Below are 15,740 nucleotides of genomic sequence, written 5' to 3'. Positions count from 1 at the left end.
CAAGGAAGTTGAGAAACCCATCTTGTTCGAATGAATAAATTTTGCACCATTTCATCTACCAAAGCATAGAAGGCAGAAATAATTTTCTGAATGCAAGGATTTCTGTGCAGAGCCAGAGTCTATCAATACTGTCTCTTCCTTACCTTCCCCATCCCAGCGTGAGCATGTCCTAGCTTGACGACAACTGGGAAAGCTGGAGTTGTGAGCTGAAAGATAGAAGAATAAGTCAGTATGGAACTGGTACATCACCACCATCCTCAAATGGCACACTGTAGGGGCTGTCACTTCCTTGCCTCTTTTTAAATGCTGAAATTGGCTGTCAAAACTCTTTCTTTCTTGTTAAATCAGGGTTTTGACATGACTACTCAGATCCCCTGTCCCTCCCCACAAGGTCAATACTCAAATATAAGTAAAAGGGGATCCATAAAAGGAGTGTGAGCCACTGTCCCGCCTTCCTGCAAATCTAGAGCATAAGGTAATGAGGGAAAAGAGGGCATTGAGAAGTGTCAAGTCCGACCCAAAATACAGGTTGTCAGTGCAAAGGGGATAAACTATTGGTCAGTCCTTTTTATGAGCAAAGATAATTTTATTTATTTATTTATTTATTTAAACGTTTCTATGCCGCCCCTTGCTGAAGCCTTGGGGCGGCTCACAGCACAGAATAAAATACAATACAATACAAAAATAACAACATAAAACCAACAATATAAAATAGATAACAATATAAAAGAAGTCGCCTTGGCCAGATGCATTGCACCCAGCTGATCATGCCCAGAGAGTCACCAACAGGTCACAATGTAAAGCAGACATTAACTTGCTATGTTTCTTTATTTCTTTATTTATTTAAAAGTAGGCTAAACTGGTTGTTCCCTAAGACAGGCAAGCCCCCCTTTCTTCCATTGTTTGAGCTGCTGGGGTAACACGGGATATTAAGCACCTGGTTCCTGAGCGTGGACAACCAGGTTTATTAATTGCACTGGGGACCCAGGTAGGCCAAGAGGAGAACTCCACTGAGGGCTTTGGGACAGAAATAATTCTATCAGTGGGAAGGGATGCAGAAGGGTGAAGAGAAAACTGAATTTCACACACTGGTTTTAAACAATTGACCAAAACCTTGGCTGTACATTCAGCTCAAAAGATTGGGGGTTTGTAGATTTCTGTGTTTGGTTAAAGGCAGCTGCTTGGAAGCAGCTTTCTTGGTTTTCTCCACAGAAGCCACTTCTGAAAATAATTTGGAAATGCAACATTTTGGCCACTTGCTTTGGCTCACTCTTTCTTCTTCATTGTTTAAATGTGTATAATTTTACATTGTACAGTACATAAAATCTGCAGTCTCTTCCTCCCAACACGCTAAGTGTTAAAAAAAACTTTTAACCTGAGAACTATATGTAATTTTCACATACTAGGGACCTTTCTGAACACCTCAAGTAATTGGAAACAAATTGTTCCTAGTTCTCCTGATAATAGTTGTATAATGGGGGAAGAATAGCTGTCAGCTCTTGCAGAGAGCTAATTTAAACCACCAGAAAGCTCACAGGAACTGTCAGCTGTAGTAAAATGAGTGTGTTTTCTGTCTCCCTAATGAGGGCAATTGGAAACCTGATGATTATTAGCAAAATTATTTCCCCATGCTTGCATGTTTGTTTATTTGTTTGTCACATTTGTATCCCAGATCATCCAAATAGAGTATAATAAAACAAAAGGTAAGAAAAGAAAAGACAGAAAAACAAGGCATGTCAAACATGGAGGGCAAAACTGTATCCTCTCATGGCTAATGCTTGTAAGCCTCCAAACGCAGAGACTTGTGAGCATGCGATGCAAGCTGCAAGGTGTGGTGGAGCTGCTCTTGGCTGCGTTTTATCTAAATTGCCATTTTTGGTCTTAGATTTAGGGCTGACAAGGGGAAGGGAGAGGGGCTGGGGCACTGGCTGGAAGCAGTGCAACTCTGAAGCCCCAGCCCTTCCCCTCTCCTTCCCTCTCTGGCCCAGTTGCGATCACTTTCTGTGTCAGCTGTGAAAGGAGAGGGCAAAAACACAAGCAGCAGTGTCTGAATACCAAGGCTGGAGGACGAGAAAAATCCTATGGTCTCCCAAATGATGTTGGGACACCAAAGATTTGTGCCTGAATCAAATCAATGAAAAGCCAACCAGTTAAAACCAATTACTATGCATTAGCAAGTCAGTTTATGAGTTGTCTAATTAAAAATGTTTCGTCCTGCTGGTGGAACATAATCAGGGATGGGGGTTGATGAGCATCCCATATCAAGGAGCTTCAGAACATAGGAACAACCACTGAGGAGACCGTCTTTCAAAATTCCATCAAATGTGCCTCTGATGCTTGTGGGACAGAAGGATCCTAAAACCTTGGCAGATTCATATGGGAGTATGCAGTCCTTCAGATAACTTGAAGGTATGCAGGGCTTGTAGGTTTTAACTGCTACTTTGAACTGTGTCCGGAAATAGACCACTAGCCAGTGAAGCTGCTGTGACATGGAATTCATTACAGGAACAAGCCTTCAGAGCCATCAATTATCTCTCTATATAATTAAATTTATTCCATAGAAAGCTATATTCAAACTAAAATACTCATTGTGCAGCACAAGTCTATGCGTGTTAGTCCAGGTAACTGGAATGCCTATTTCCAGGTAAGCATGCATGAGAATGTAGCGTAAAACTGATGAAAAATATGAAATGCAGTTATTCATTTTTTTCTAGTTCTACTGCAGCATATTTCTATCCAAAAGCATCGTCTTGGCTTCTCAACAGCAAGAAAGATGATGGAGATGAATCCATTGTTATTCTGACTCAAGGCACACTCATTTCAGTTAGTCTACTTTAAGTAGTCCTAACACTGGATACAATCCATGATGTTTTCCATGTAAATTCAAGTGATTTGGACTGGAGCATCATATGTTCCTGAAGCATGAGGTTGGACATGGAGATTTTATTTTTTGAGGTAACTTCCAATAAGGATTTTTGGCAAGTATTCTGTTTGGTATTCTGTCTACTGCTCACTGCCCTGGCTTTCTTGGAAAAAGAGCACCAAATTATCCAGGGACTGTATAGGCTTCAGATCTTAGCACAATGGATAGATTAGATACATACTGATGAATTTACATTTTTAGCTGGTAAGCCCGAATTTTATTTGTTTAACTTTAAGAACAGATAAAAGATGTTGTTCGTGTTCCAATTATCAATTATCTCTCTTTGCATAGGAACCTGGCATGACCTAAATATAGATGAGGGTTGTTATCTCCATCTGTGGCAATTCTATATATAAGCACATTTCAGTACATTGTTTGGCAGTAAAGCACTTTGTTATGTTGGTTTCACATCAAGAAAGGTTGGACAGGAAGCAACAACTAAACTTCCAGCATCTCGTATTACTCTTGGGACTAGGAATACATTCTGGAGAAGAGACAGAAGAGGTTCTGGCCTCATCAAGCAGAGAAACTCTCAACCAATCCATTCTTCCATGTAAATCAGTCTTCAGCCTTACTTAAATCACAACTTGAACCGCAAGGGTCTAAAGGCACAGTCCTTTGGCGAGTTGACGCTGGGTGGTTGGCCAAAGGAAATGTGTGGTCCACATGGAGCCCTTGGAAAAGACTCCAGAGAGCCTCTTTCTGCCCTCTTAGCTGGTGTGGTTCTTGCCATGTTGCCTGGAGGCAGACGTTTACCTTTGGGACAGGTGCTGGGAGCAATTCTGTGGGACAGGGAAGGCAGGGGCAAGGCACCCCCAGCTTCTTCCAAATCTAGCCCATGCCTCAGTCCCTCCTTACAAGGAGGGGGAAAACATACAGACAGCTGAAATCTGCTGTTCAAATGTTTCTGAGTGTACAGGAAGCATACGTCAGTCCTTTGCGCTCCTCCTTGCTCTGAATTCACAGGAATTTACAGGAATCCACATAGGACTGTGCCCTAAAACTGTAGAGGATCAACTATTTCATGGAAGAAGGATGATAAATGAAAGTTTAAACAAAAGAAAGTGTGTAGATGAGGTGGAAAAACAATGAAAAGGCAGGCCTTCCTGCTTGTAACTCACAACAGCAGCAGAAAATCAGGCCAAAAGGAGGCTTATTTCTATGTGAGAATGAACTTGTTTGAACTGGACTGAAAGCTCGCTTTTAGGGACAGCCCGTGAATGCATGATAGCACATAATAAGGCCTGAGAAGTTGCTGACAGTTCCATCCTGGGAATGCCAAAGCAGCTCTAATTGCAGAGCAAAGGGGTGGTATGTCAAACAGCAGGATGCTTGGGTGGGTAGAAGGCAGAGTACGACTCACTAGGAAGGTCTCTGGGAGATACAGTTTCAACCCCTGCAGTCCAAGGAGAAGCAGGTGACTTCTGAATACCAAACTCCAGAAGAAGTGAGCCCAGGAAATTGTGGTTCCAAGTCGGTTTAGCAGGGTGCTTATGTTAGAATGGGCGGCTGGCATCATGACTCCAAATACCCACAGTCTGCAGCAGGGATGGACCATTTTGGACAGTCCAAGGGGCATTTACATCATAAACCAGCAGCTCATATTTTAAAATTGTGTTGTCCTGAAAGCAGATTTCAGAGAAGGGACTCAAAAGGGTCTGGAAAAAGGCCTTCACCAAGTGCTGGCAAGGGTATAAAGAAAGTACCAGGTGAACTTTTCTGTGGAGGCAATTTCATTGTGGGAGTGCCACCCTGAAGAAATTACTCTCCCTAGTAACCACAGGCCTCATTTCACTCTGGGAGGAGACTTAGCTCTACATCCAGTATTGTGCAGGGAGACCACCAGTTGTCGACTGGGATTTACCTTTTCCTTCATCTGGCAGCCTCCTGCCCCCCTGAAAGATGTTCTGGAGCATCTCCCAATTGCCCAGTACAATGCATATTACTGATAGAACAAGATCTCAGGAGAGCATAGAGCTGATGGAACAAGATCTCAGATAAACAGAAGAAAGTGAACTTTTAGGGCTGTCATTGTCTGATCCCACACATGTTTCCTCAGAAGTAAGTCCAACTGTGTTCAGTGGGCCTAACTCCTAAATAAATCTGGGTAGGGTTTCAGCTTTAGTCATTATTTGGCTATATACTAGCAGTAATGGGCACAACAAACACCAAAGTGAAGCCGAAATGGCTGGAATCAGGAACTGTGTATTTGTATAACCTCAGTCACAATTCTCATGGGAGGGTGTTGAATATAATTAAGAGAGGGCATTGCAAGAGTTTAACCAGAACAAACATGTTTGTACTGAAATCATGGACAAAATAAACCAGTGAACTTCAGAGTATTTGTTTTGTTAATATTTGCTTTCTTCAGAGAAACAGGAAAACAAACAGGATGAAATCATTTGAATTTTTTAAAATGCTTGCATTGATCACACGGATGGAACATGGTGGGCTTGTAAATTAAGAAATGTGACTGTCATGTCAGAGATAAATTGGCTGCCCTCCCCAGTCAGCAACAGCAATTCCCAAACCTCAGCTCTGCAAAAATACTTTGTAATTTGAACGTAGGTTTCGGGGGAGCCATTCTTGATTCTCAGTGTATCTAAAAGTGCTCTGCCAAAAGTTTCTCCCTCTTATTGTTTTTTTTTTTTTTTTTTTTTTGCAGTTCTCATCCCATTTAATAGAAGCTTTGGAGAAACCCTTGTGGGTTGGGGATGGGTTGCTTGGGCTTCTCTGATTTAGGAGGTAGCCAAGGAGTGAGCAAGATTGGCCTGTTTTTCACCGAATAGTCTTCTCTCTGGCCTCCTGTAGTCCCCTCAGCTTCCTACACTTCAGTCAAAGCCCAGTGTAAGACATCATGAGGTAATTTCTCCCACAGAACATTTTTTAAAATCCAGATCAGGAAGTACAGGCAGCCTGGGAGACTAGGTCAAATTAGGTAAGCTCAAAAACACCATAAAATAATTTATGAAACACCCTGAGAATACTGCAAAACAATGAAAATTCATTTCATGGGAGAAGAAAACTTTCAGGAAGTTGGAGGACAGGTTAGTGGCATACCAGCTCCACCTCATCCCTGAAGTCATACATAAGAAAGTCCCCTAGCGCAAACTCTCCTGTATTATGGTGAATGCAAAATGGATTTCAATCTGCCTACATGGTAGATTCTGTTGAAAACCCTTACTAAAAAGAAAGAAGCTAAAAGCCCTGCCAAAGGGGAGCCGTACATGTAAAAAATTGTTAACAATTTCTCATTCCTCTGGAGAAATTCAGTGGAATTGTCTTCCAAATTTCTCTGTCCTTAAGGTGAGGAATTTTGGGATGCCCTGCTAAAGCTCTGCCAAGAACATCACCTGTGTCAGCAGAGCTCTAGGATCTCTTGTTAAGCCAACATTGCTGCCTGAACTTGACCCAAATGGCACTACAGCAGAACTGAAAGATCCAGTTAGCGATTCTTGACTTTGTCTATGCCCTGCTCCATGATGCCACCTGAACCCACCTAGGAAGTCCTTGGCGATTAGAGGTGGCCTATAAATACATGGAAATAAATAAATCTAGTCGCTGCCTTTCTGAATGGAAGGGCAAGCCCTGAAAATGGAGAGCACCTTTCCAAACTTGGTGCCCACAAAATGCTTTGGACTTCAGTTTCCATCAGCCACAGCCAGCTTGGCCAATCTTTAGGAATCCTGGAAGTTGTAATTGACAAAATCCGGAGGAAGAAGTTGGGGAAGGATGATATAGGGCAGAAAAATCATGCTTTGTCCCTGTAGGCAGTTACACACATCATGCATAGGGCTACAGTGAGGATGGGTGAGGATGTCATGCAGGCCGAACCCTCAAACATCCCTGGCTGCCTTAAACATTTTGCACAGTCACACAAAGATTTGGAGAAGGCTTTGCAAGAGTGTTTGGGTGAATGCAGTCTTGTGATGGCAAATCCTGACAAAACAGGGCTGCTGGCTACCCAAGCATTGCAAGCATGTTCTGAGCGTGCTTACCAAGCCTTCAGGCTTGTGTGAAGGCACAGTAGCAGGCTGGTGCACAAGGAAAGGGAAAGCTACGCTTGAATGGGGGACTCATTCAAACAGAGAACCATCCTGTGTGGAGCTAGGACACATGGCCAACCAGTACTCGTTCCATTGCAGGGGATCTAAAAGACTTGCTTCAAGGCAGCACTTCTGAGGCTGGGACGGTATAATTTTTTTTGTATGTTTTATGTATTCTTTGTGAGCCGCCCCGAGGCTTTGTTGCAATGGGGGCGGCATAGAAATGTTTTAAATAAATAAATAATATTTATCCACAAACTGGGTCTTTTGCATTTACACTGTAATCACCTGTCTTCCACTGGTTTAAAAGTGATTGGGGTGTTTATTACTTTAGTCAAAATGTACTAGAAAAGCAAAATAACCCTATGATGTTATAAACACGATGCAGTTGCTAGGCTGGATCACAAGGAGCACATTTGGAGGTCGCATAACCTGGAGGGTCCTCAAAAATGTCCCATCTGTGGCCATGACCACAATAGTTTCCCTTTCTTTTACCCCCCCCCCCCCACCTGCCGCATGTCAGGCAAGCAGCCTGGTTGCCACTGTGGGATGAAGGTCCAGACAATCACAGCTGTGCTCTTCATGTCTTACTGCACCTCTGTGTCCACATGGCATTCCAGGAAGAGAAGATGGCAGGTTTGATGGGCACTTTGCTCCAGCAGCCAATGCATTCACCCTGCGAAACACTCCTATTGCTATAAAAAGACACTCAGTTACCCTTGCTGCTATCACCTGCTAATGGACCAAAAAGATTGGAATCCCTAGTTCAGTATCTATTTCTAATTTCTCATGGAGCTTCTTGGCTGGGCTAGCTCCAGGCAGAAGCCATTACCTCCAGCAAGCATTCTGACACATTTTGAAACTATATATCATGCCACCTGTGTTAAAAGAAAAAGGGATCTATGCCCATCTCCAGCTGCTGCTTACCAAGTGAAAGGAGGGGGAGGAAGCTTGCTTGCTTCCTTCCTTCTCCTTAAGCATGGGGCAGACAGAGGGGAAACAGGCAACCTGGATGGCACATGGTTGGCAATGCACACCCTGTACCCCCTTTGTCTTGAGTGTACCCCAGGGCCCTCCAAATCTGCTGCTGCTGTTGTTTTGGTGCCAGATATTGGCAACAAGATACAACAGTGGCCTAGACAGGCAGAATTTAGCTTTAAGGCAAGGGACATACCTTATTTTAAAGTCAATGTCCACTTTTTCGGTCACTATTGCATTTTGCCACCAAATTAGCTTGGGCAGTGCCAACCCTTTTGTGCTGTTGCTACAAAAATTGATCTCTGTGTGACAGCAATGCTCTTCCCAGGGGCTGAAATGGTCCCAAATTTGCCCACCCCTGGTGTAAATAGTTCAGAATATATTTCAGCTGCTACATTGTATGAGTTGGCAGGGCTCATATTGCATGGGGCCTTACTGTTCATGCGTACACATCAACACTTGCGATGGCCTCCTGGGAAAGGAATGGAGACCTAACCAATGATAACACCAGTAAATTATTGTAGCATCAAGTTAATAACTGTCCCACAAGCAAACATAGGAAGAAAGTAGGGAAAGTGACTCGTGGGTTGTTCTTGGGTTCTTGGGTGGCTTTAATCATGGTAACAACCCAGTAAACTGAAGTGATTATTGATGGAAATTTGGGTATTCATAATGGTGAATGACATGCACCATGGTTCACCACGGTTCATTTACTGCTGGCTGCCAGTCCAATAATTTACCAAGGTAAAAATATGGTAAAAATATGCAACAGCAGGGGTTGGACCTGATGGCCTTCATGGACCCTTCCAACTTCACTATTCTATGATTCTGTGATAGCATGGACAAAAGAATGACAGTGATTTACAAGGAGCAAGGCCAAGGAATTGGGATAAACAGGATCAGTGGAGGGTATCAAAATGCTGGAATGCAGGTCTTGGATCCACCAAGGCATCTGCCATGATCGGCTAGATGGCTTGGGCAAGTCTTCCCTACCCTTACATGTGTGGGTTTAGAAACAGGTCTTCTGGGTGGGTTGACAGCAGAGTTGCTTGGGCAACCAGGGCTCTGGCACTCTTCTTTTGCAGAATTAACCACTGACAGGAAGTTAGTGTAGTCCTTGTTGCTGAGATGAAAGACTCTTGCTAGTGTCCCTGCTGGATGGTGGTCCCTTCGCTTCATGGTGAACCACAAGTGTGAACAAGCCTTTAAACACCCACCCAGCACTTTTGACTCTTGTTCCCATAATTGCCGTTGAAAAGCTAAAGCATAACAGGGGTCGCCTCTTGTATTCTGGAAGAAACAAACCACAGACCACAGGCCTCTGTTCATAATGGCTGGTTTGGTTACAGCATGCTATTGTAGTGGCTGGTGGAATCCAGGCTAGACCCAGTGCTTTTAAACTTTTCCCTCTGACTTTCCAAGACTGTGTCATTTAAACCAGCTTTTATATGACTCCAGAGTCCTTCCCAATGGTAAAATGAGACATAGTTCAGGTTCACTATAAAAGCGTATTTAAAACACCTCCCCCCAACCCTTTTCATTTTGTCAGCATTTCAGCCATGAGAATTGTAAAAACAAATCCAGACGAGTAGAGGAACAGCAAAGAACTCATACATTCAAAGCGCTGCCCATGCAATCTCGGTTTTGGGCCAATAAATAGTTAGCTGCCACCTGTCTAAATACAGAAATCTTTTTAAAAGGCAGTATGGAGTGCAAAGAAAATGAATATTTTCTTTATGTGCACATTGTGCAACACGGTGGAAACTCATCAATTAGAAAACAAGCAGGGAGCACTACTTCATTTAAATGAAGTGGTAAAAAAAAAAGCAGACCCTCCCTCCCCTGCCTGTTCTGGGTCGTATCTAAAATTGCCCTACCTAGATCAGCCCTTTTGAAATGAATGTGCTTAAGTTAGGCTACCATTGGATAGTATCTTATCTTGAGTGAGATTGCTTGCCTTCTAGAATGAGTTGACTTAAAAGTAGGAGAAGGCAACCCCCACCCAAATGTTTAAAATCCTTTTACATGCCAAAAGATAGGAGAGGTGTTGAGGAAGGGAATAGTCTATTAACTCTGCTGCTAAAACTGCTAAAATGTCTATATATAGACATTCTTAAGGTGATACAACAGATGTATCCGTTTCTATAGTCAAACATTTTTTTAAATAAACAAAGAACTGCAAAATCTGTGGCCATTGAGGGCAAAATGAAGGTCTACACCAAGTGGCTGCAGCCAGCAGATCAGATCAGCTTTCTGAAGACAGCTGAGATGCTGTCGTGGAAAATGGGGGTCTTGGGAAAGGAGGGTATCATTCCAAGGGAGACGTAAAGGATCTCTTAGAAGGGGCCCATTTCTTGAAAGGAAAACATTTGTTCTCTGACACTGAGAATGTGCTTCTGGAGGGCAGGAGGCTTATGATGGTAGGGGATCCAATCATTAAATACTTGGATAGGTGGGTCTGCAGTGGATCCTGTGGATTAGTGCTGCGATGGAGTCAGTGGTTATGGTTCATGTTAGTACCAGTGATGTGGTGAACTATAGTCATGAGGTTATAGAAGCCAAAGTTAGACTGGTCAGTAGAAGGTAGAAATCCAGGGCTACTGGAGTAGCTTTCTTGGAAATGCTACCTGTTCCACTTGCTGGGCCATCTAGGCAGCTGAGAAGACTTGGGTATGGATGAGACAGCGATGTGGAAAGGAGGTGTTCAGACTTGTTAGACACTAGTGAAGATTTTGGTCAAACCAGGCCTGTGTGGGAGGGATGGGCTCCATTTGAACCAAAATGGAACCAGTCAGCTGGCATATAACATAAAAACGGTGGCAGAGCAGTTTTTAAAACAAACCCTGACTGGAGCTGGGGAGCATTTGGTTTGGGTTAAATCATCCCTAGGGGATGAGAAGAAAAGTAGTTTCTGATTGCCCAAATGTAAGAGGGGAAGGAATAAACCACAAGCATATGGCAAGAGCGGTCAAAGAGTCCCAAGTGTCCAAACATATATGGTGCACATCTGAAAAGGGATGGTGTGATTAGGTGTTTCTCTGTAAATGCTAGGAGCCTCCAAATAGGAATGCTCATAGGATCTTGGGCAGGAGGGAACTGTGTTCGCATTTTGCCTTGGGAATCCTCTGGACAGAAGGATTGTCTCCATGTGAATGGAATGCTGGGTCTGGTGGAACATTGGGCTGGTCCAGAGTAGCTTTACTTATGTTCTTAGCTTTGCTAACTTCAGGACTGAGGTGTCCTCCTGTTTGTTTTAGGACATATTCAGAACATCAGCATTCTGATGTCAGAGAAGCACCAGATGTGGACTTTTTCACAGTCATGCGGATGAGGTTAGATAGGCTGGCCCACGCTGTCTGCCCTGTGAGGGGAAGATCAAAAGGAAATTCTGCGGCTCGCATGTCACCCTCTCAGGGACTATGAAACTGTAAACTTAAACATCCAAATGTTGTCGCTAAAGAAACCAGGATACTGGGTAACATGAACCCAATGGGCTGATCAAGTATGAATATTTTTACATTCTTCTGAGAATGACTAAATGAACTATTACAAAAAAGGATCCGTGAAGGTCAGAATCATGGTAACAAAAATTATGCTGAATGTCTTTTCTTTCCACAGTTATGATCCATCATTGGATTTGATATCACACTTCAGGTACAAAGCACTGTACAACCTTGAGTTTTGTTCACGAGCACCACAACTCTGAGATGTAGGCTTTTATAATTCCTTATGACTATGTTGCTAAGTGCTGTACAAGAGCAGATTTTTGCAGTGTTTTCATTGCAGCATGTTTCTCTAGAGCAGATAATCTAAACAACTGGTAGTGTGGAGAGAATCTTAGACACATTTTTCTGTTATGTTGTCTAGCTCCTTTTTCAGATGACATGATTGTATCTACATGCAGTATTCCACGTGTGGCAACACTGTAGATTTGTACATTAGCATTATGTTACTAGGCATAGATGATGTTTGCTGGTCCATTGTTTAGACCAGCTGTGATCATTATGAGATCTGTCTACAGAAACATGGAAAAACCATTCTGGATCAGAGCAAAGGTCTATTTAGTACAGCATTCCATACACACGGTGGCTCAGAGAATCCCTCAGGCAGGATGGGTACAGGACTTCACCTGTCCAAGTTCTTCATCAGCTGGTGTATGCAGGCATGCCACCTCTGGTGAAGAAGGTAGCACATAGCCAGAAGTGCTAGTAAGCCACAGATAGTCTCTCCTTCCACAAACCTGTCAGATCCCTTTTTGAAGCCTTCTAGTTTGGAGACCATCACTACTTCCCATGGCGGTGCATTCAATAATTTAACTACATGTTGTGTTAAGAAGTACTTTCTCTTGCCTGTCCTAAACCTTTCCCCAGTCAGCTTCATGTACAAGCCCCTTGTGGGCTCACTTGCAGCTGTAAGGCACGCTGACAGCTTTGGTCCCCCCATGTCTGCGAGCAACCTAAAAAATAGGTGCAATTTGGGATAGAGAACATCTGGCTCTTGCCCCGCAACTTCTTCCTTTCCTAAAGACCAGGCACTTGTCAAAGCACCAAACGCTCTTTCCCCTCCCTTCTCACTGTCCCCTGCAACCATTGCCTCCTTAACTGGAGTCATTATTTTTCTTCTTAAATAATATGTTTGCACATCGAAGAGCACCGGGGTTGGGAACAGTACGTAGCAGGAAGCAGAGAAATTCTTTTGGGAATAGCACACAGCTCTCCTTCTTTCCTTGGGCATGTCTGAGGCTGTGGTCTGTTGAAGCCCACTCAATCAGTCTTTCCTGTCTATGGAGGGCGGGGGCGGGATCCCCTCATTTTACGGGAAAAGGCGGTGGGCAGAGCTGATTTCATTCTGTGGCAATACGTCATCTCACAGCACTAAAGGAGACAAATATGAACAAGCCACTCCATGTGTAGGGCAGCAAGACATCTGTTTCTCCCTTCATGTGATTGCTTTGCTCTTCCTCAGACAAAGGGAAAAACTAATATCTTTCAGGGGAAACAGGAACAGGATGAAAGGTTCAATCCCATACACATTTATTCAGGATTACATCCCATGGAGAGCAACAAGTTTTACTTCTAAGTAGACACATATAGGATTGTACAGTTCGTAACCAATGATTTACATAGAAATTGGACCTTGTTATGGTAATATGTAAATAAAAGCCTTTTATTTTTTATAAAATCAAGGTTTAATGATATTTTATCCTATCCAGACTGAATATAATATATACATTTGATATATCTTATGCATAATATAAGATCATTGATAGTAACTAATTAATAATTAAATAATATTAATCAATTAATATGAGAGCCAGTGTAGTGGAGAAGGTGTTGGAATGTGGACCGGGTCCTGGTCCCCACTCAGCCATGAAGCTCACTGGGTGACTTTGAGTAAGCCACAAACTCTCAGCCTGGCCTGCCTCACAGGGTGCTGCTGTGGAGATAAAATGGAGCTCTGCAAGCTGCCTTGAGCTTCTCACAATAAGAAAAAAGGCAGGATATAAATGCACTGTTATAATGCTGGAGATGCAGAAGGCTGGACAGCAGTTTAAAGATGCATTGGAGAAATAACTGGTTTTGCAGTCCCAAACAGATCATCTTCTAACTCAGTTCAGATAGCTAAAAGATATTCTTGCTTCTGAGGATCTAGACATGAAAGTACATTTTTTTCTATTTATTAATTACATTTCTGAATTGCTTTTCAGCCTACGAATGGCCTCCATGGATACTTCTAACTGAACGCTTTAAAACAATTAACACTCTAAATAGATAAAGCAGCTGAAATGACTCCGCCACCTCCAGTTCTATGATAGAACGCTCAGAAATCCGCAGCAGGAAATTGATGCTCTGTGCATTACTTCTGGTGGGGAGAGGGTCCTCAGTGAGAGGCCTCCTCAGAGGAAACTAAGCACAGAGCTTCACTTCTCCATAAGGGATCTGGGGCTGGTAGCCAAGTCCACACCAGGGCAGACGATCGCATCTACCTCCTCCTCCTGCCCTGCTTCAATGCACATTTCAGGGCCCAGGGGGAGGGGGAAGTGACAGCAGTGACGGTGTTGGGTGCTTTGCTAGCTGGCTTTATCGCCAGTCTTTGAAGGGAATGCGTGAAAATCCATGCATATATATTTGAAAAACTAAAAAAGAAACAAAATCCCCATTGAAAAGGCAGGAAACGTCTGTTTCCCAGACAGAAACACGGAAGCTTTGGAGATACAGTACCTGCTCATTTGGCTTTCAGACTTTTTATACCACTCACATTGCAAATAACCACAATTTTGATTGACCAATCCAAGGAAGGAAGGATGCAGAGAACAGTATATCTGGGCAGCTTGCTAAGGCGCAGACTTCTCTGATACAAACATTCAAGACTTGCTGAAGAAGCAGTATCTCCACCTATTGGAAAGGAAGTGCTGTTCTGCCAGGCAGGGGAAGGGAGGCTTGGGGATAGGTAACGAAGTAAAAGCCAAACTGCTTTTACTCTCATGGGAACACATGCTGGTGACCCATTCTGTAGGGCACTTGGATGGGAGGACATGATGAAGGTCTGTGCCCCACCAACTAGCAGGAATGATTAGTTTGAGGCTTGACCAACATCTATATCGGGCAAAACTGGGAAAGTGGGCATGATTGTAACACCCAGTGCAAGGGGCAGTCTGTCATCACTCAGCTGCAACAGCCATCGTGGGCCATTTGCTTTCCACCCGTTATGCCCAGCTTCTAGCTGGCAGAGCCGGTAATATATATCAGACTAAGAAGGCATTTCCAAATTCATTCATGCACCTAAAAGCAAGGAAATTAGAAGTTAAGGGATCCACCTTAGTATCTGACCTGTATAAGCTGTAAATTCCATCATACAGTTTCACATATTGCATGCCTTTGCAACTTAAAGTCTGCATATACCAACTTTTGGGTCTTTCATTCTAACTCTCTTTCCTTTATAAGAATTTTGATGCTTCTCCCTCTCCTCCTTCCTACATTTATATCCATCATTTTCCCTCTTGCAAGAAATGCAAGACAGCTAATATGGTTCCTCATTCCATTTTATCCTCCTCAGATAGGTCTCTGTGGAAGTTGGTGACTGGCCAAAAGTACTCAAGTGAGTTTTGTGGCCAAGTGGGGACTAAAACCTGGATCTCCCAAGGCTCATTCCAGCATTCAAACCACTGCACCACTCTGGAAGAACTGCTTTGCGTGGCCACTCTGTTCGATTCCTTTTTACAAGTTAAGTGTTTTAACTTATTATTTTCATAAATATAGATTGATTACAAGTCTGAGAATAAATTTTCTGGTCCATTTTGTTTTCCTGAATTAATGTTCCAAAACTGGATAAATAAACTAGATTCCTTGGGGAATTGATGTGAGCTTTATGTCCTTCATATGCCCTTATTATATTTATCGTTTTGACTAATACAGCTACCTGCCAAATTCTTAATATCTAACCATACATTCTTGGCATTTCTGAACATTTCCATTTCATTGCTATTTCAGTCTTTGCAACAGTCAATAAATTCATCATCTCTTCCATATTAGTTTCCCCAACTCCTCCATATCTTTAAATTAACCAAGTAAAAATATTACATGACAACAGCTTTGCTGGATCAGACCAAGGTCAATTTAAGTCTTGCATTCTGTTTGAAGCAGTAGATGTATCTGAAAAGGGGCGGCTGGAGGTGGTGGCCCTTCATAGTTTGCTCCCAAGACCTGATATTCAGAGCTAAACTTGTCTTTGTACATGGTTTTTCCACTGCAGTGCACCTACATTAAAACAACTAGCAAATAATACAGTAACCC

General features: G+C 43.0%; 1 protein-coding gene across 3 annotated transcripts in view; it reads right to left on the bottom strand.

Annotated features, from left to right (window-relative positions):
• Nucleotides 1–15,740, bottom strand: part of SYN3 (synapsin III) — a 179,650-nt gene that overhangs the window by 35,273 nt on the left and 128,637 nt on the right. For all 3 annotated transcript variants that reach the window (XM_044441091.1, XM_044441090.1, XM_044441092.1), the window contains one exon: nt 144–206. In XM_044441091.1, coding sequence (XP_044297026.1) covers nt 144–206 — 63 coding nt within the window. The remainder of the gene's footprint in view (nt 1–143; nt 207–15,740) is intronic.

The sequence above is a fragment of the Varanus komodoensis genome, unplaced genomic scaffold, assembly GCF_004798865.1.
Source record: "Varanus komodoensis strain SLA01 unplaced genomic scaffold, ASM479886v1 scaffold39, whole genome shotgun sequence".
NCBI classification, from domain to species: domain Eukaryota; kingdom Metazoa; phylum Chordata; class Lepidosauria; order Squamata; family Varanidae; genus Varanus; species Varanus komodoensis.
This window is presented reverse-complemented; position numbering and strand designations above follow the sequence as displayed.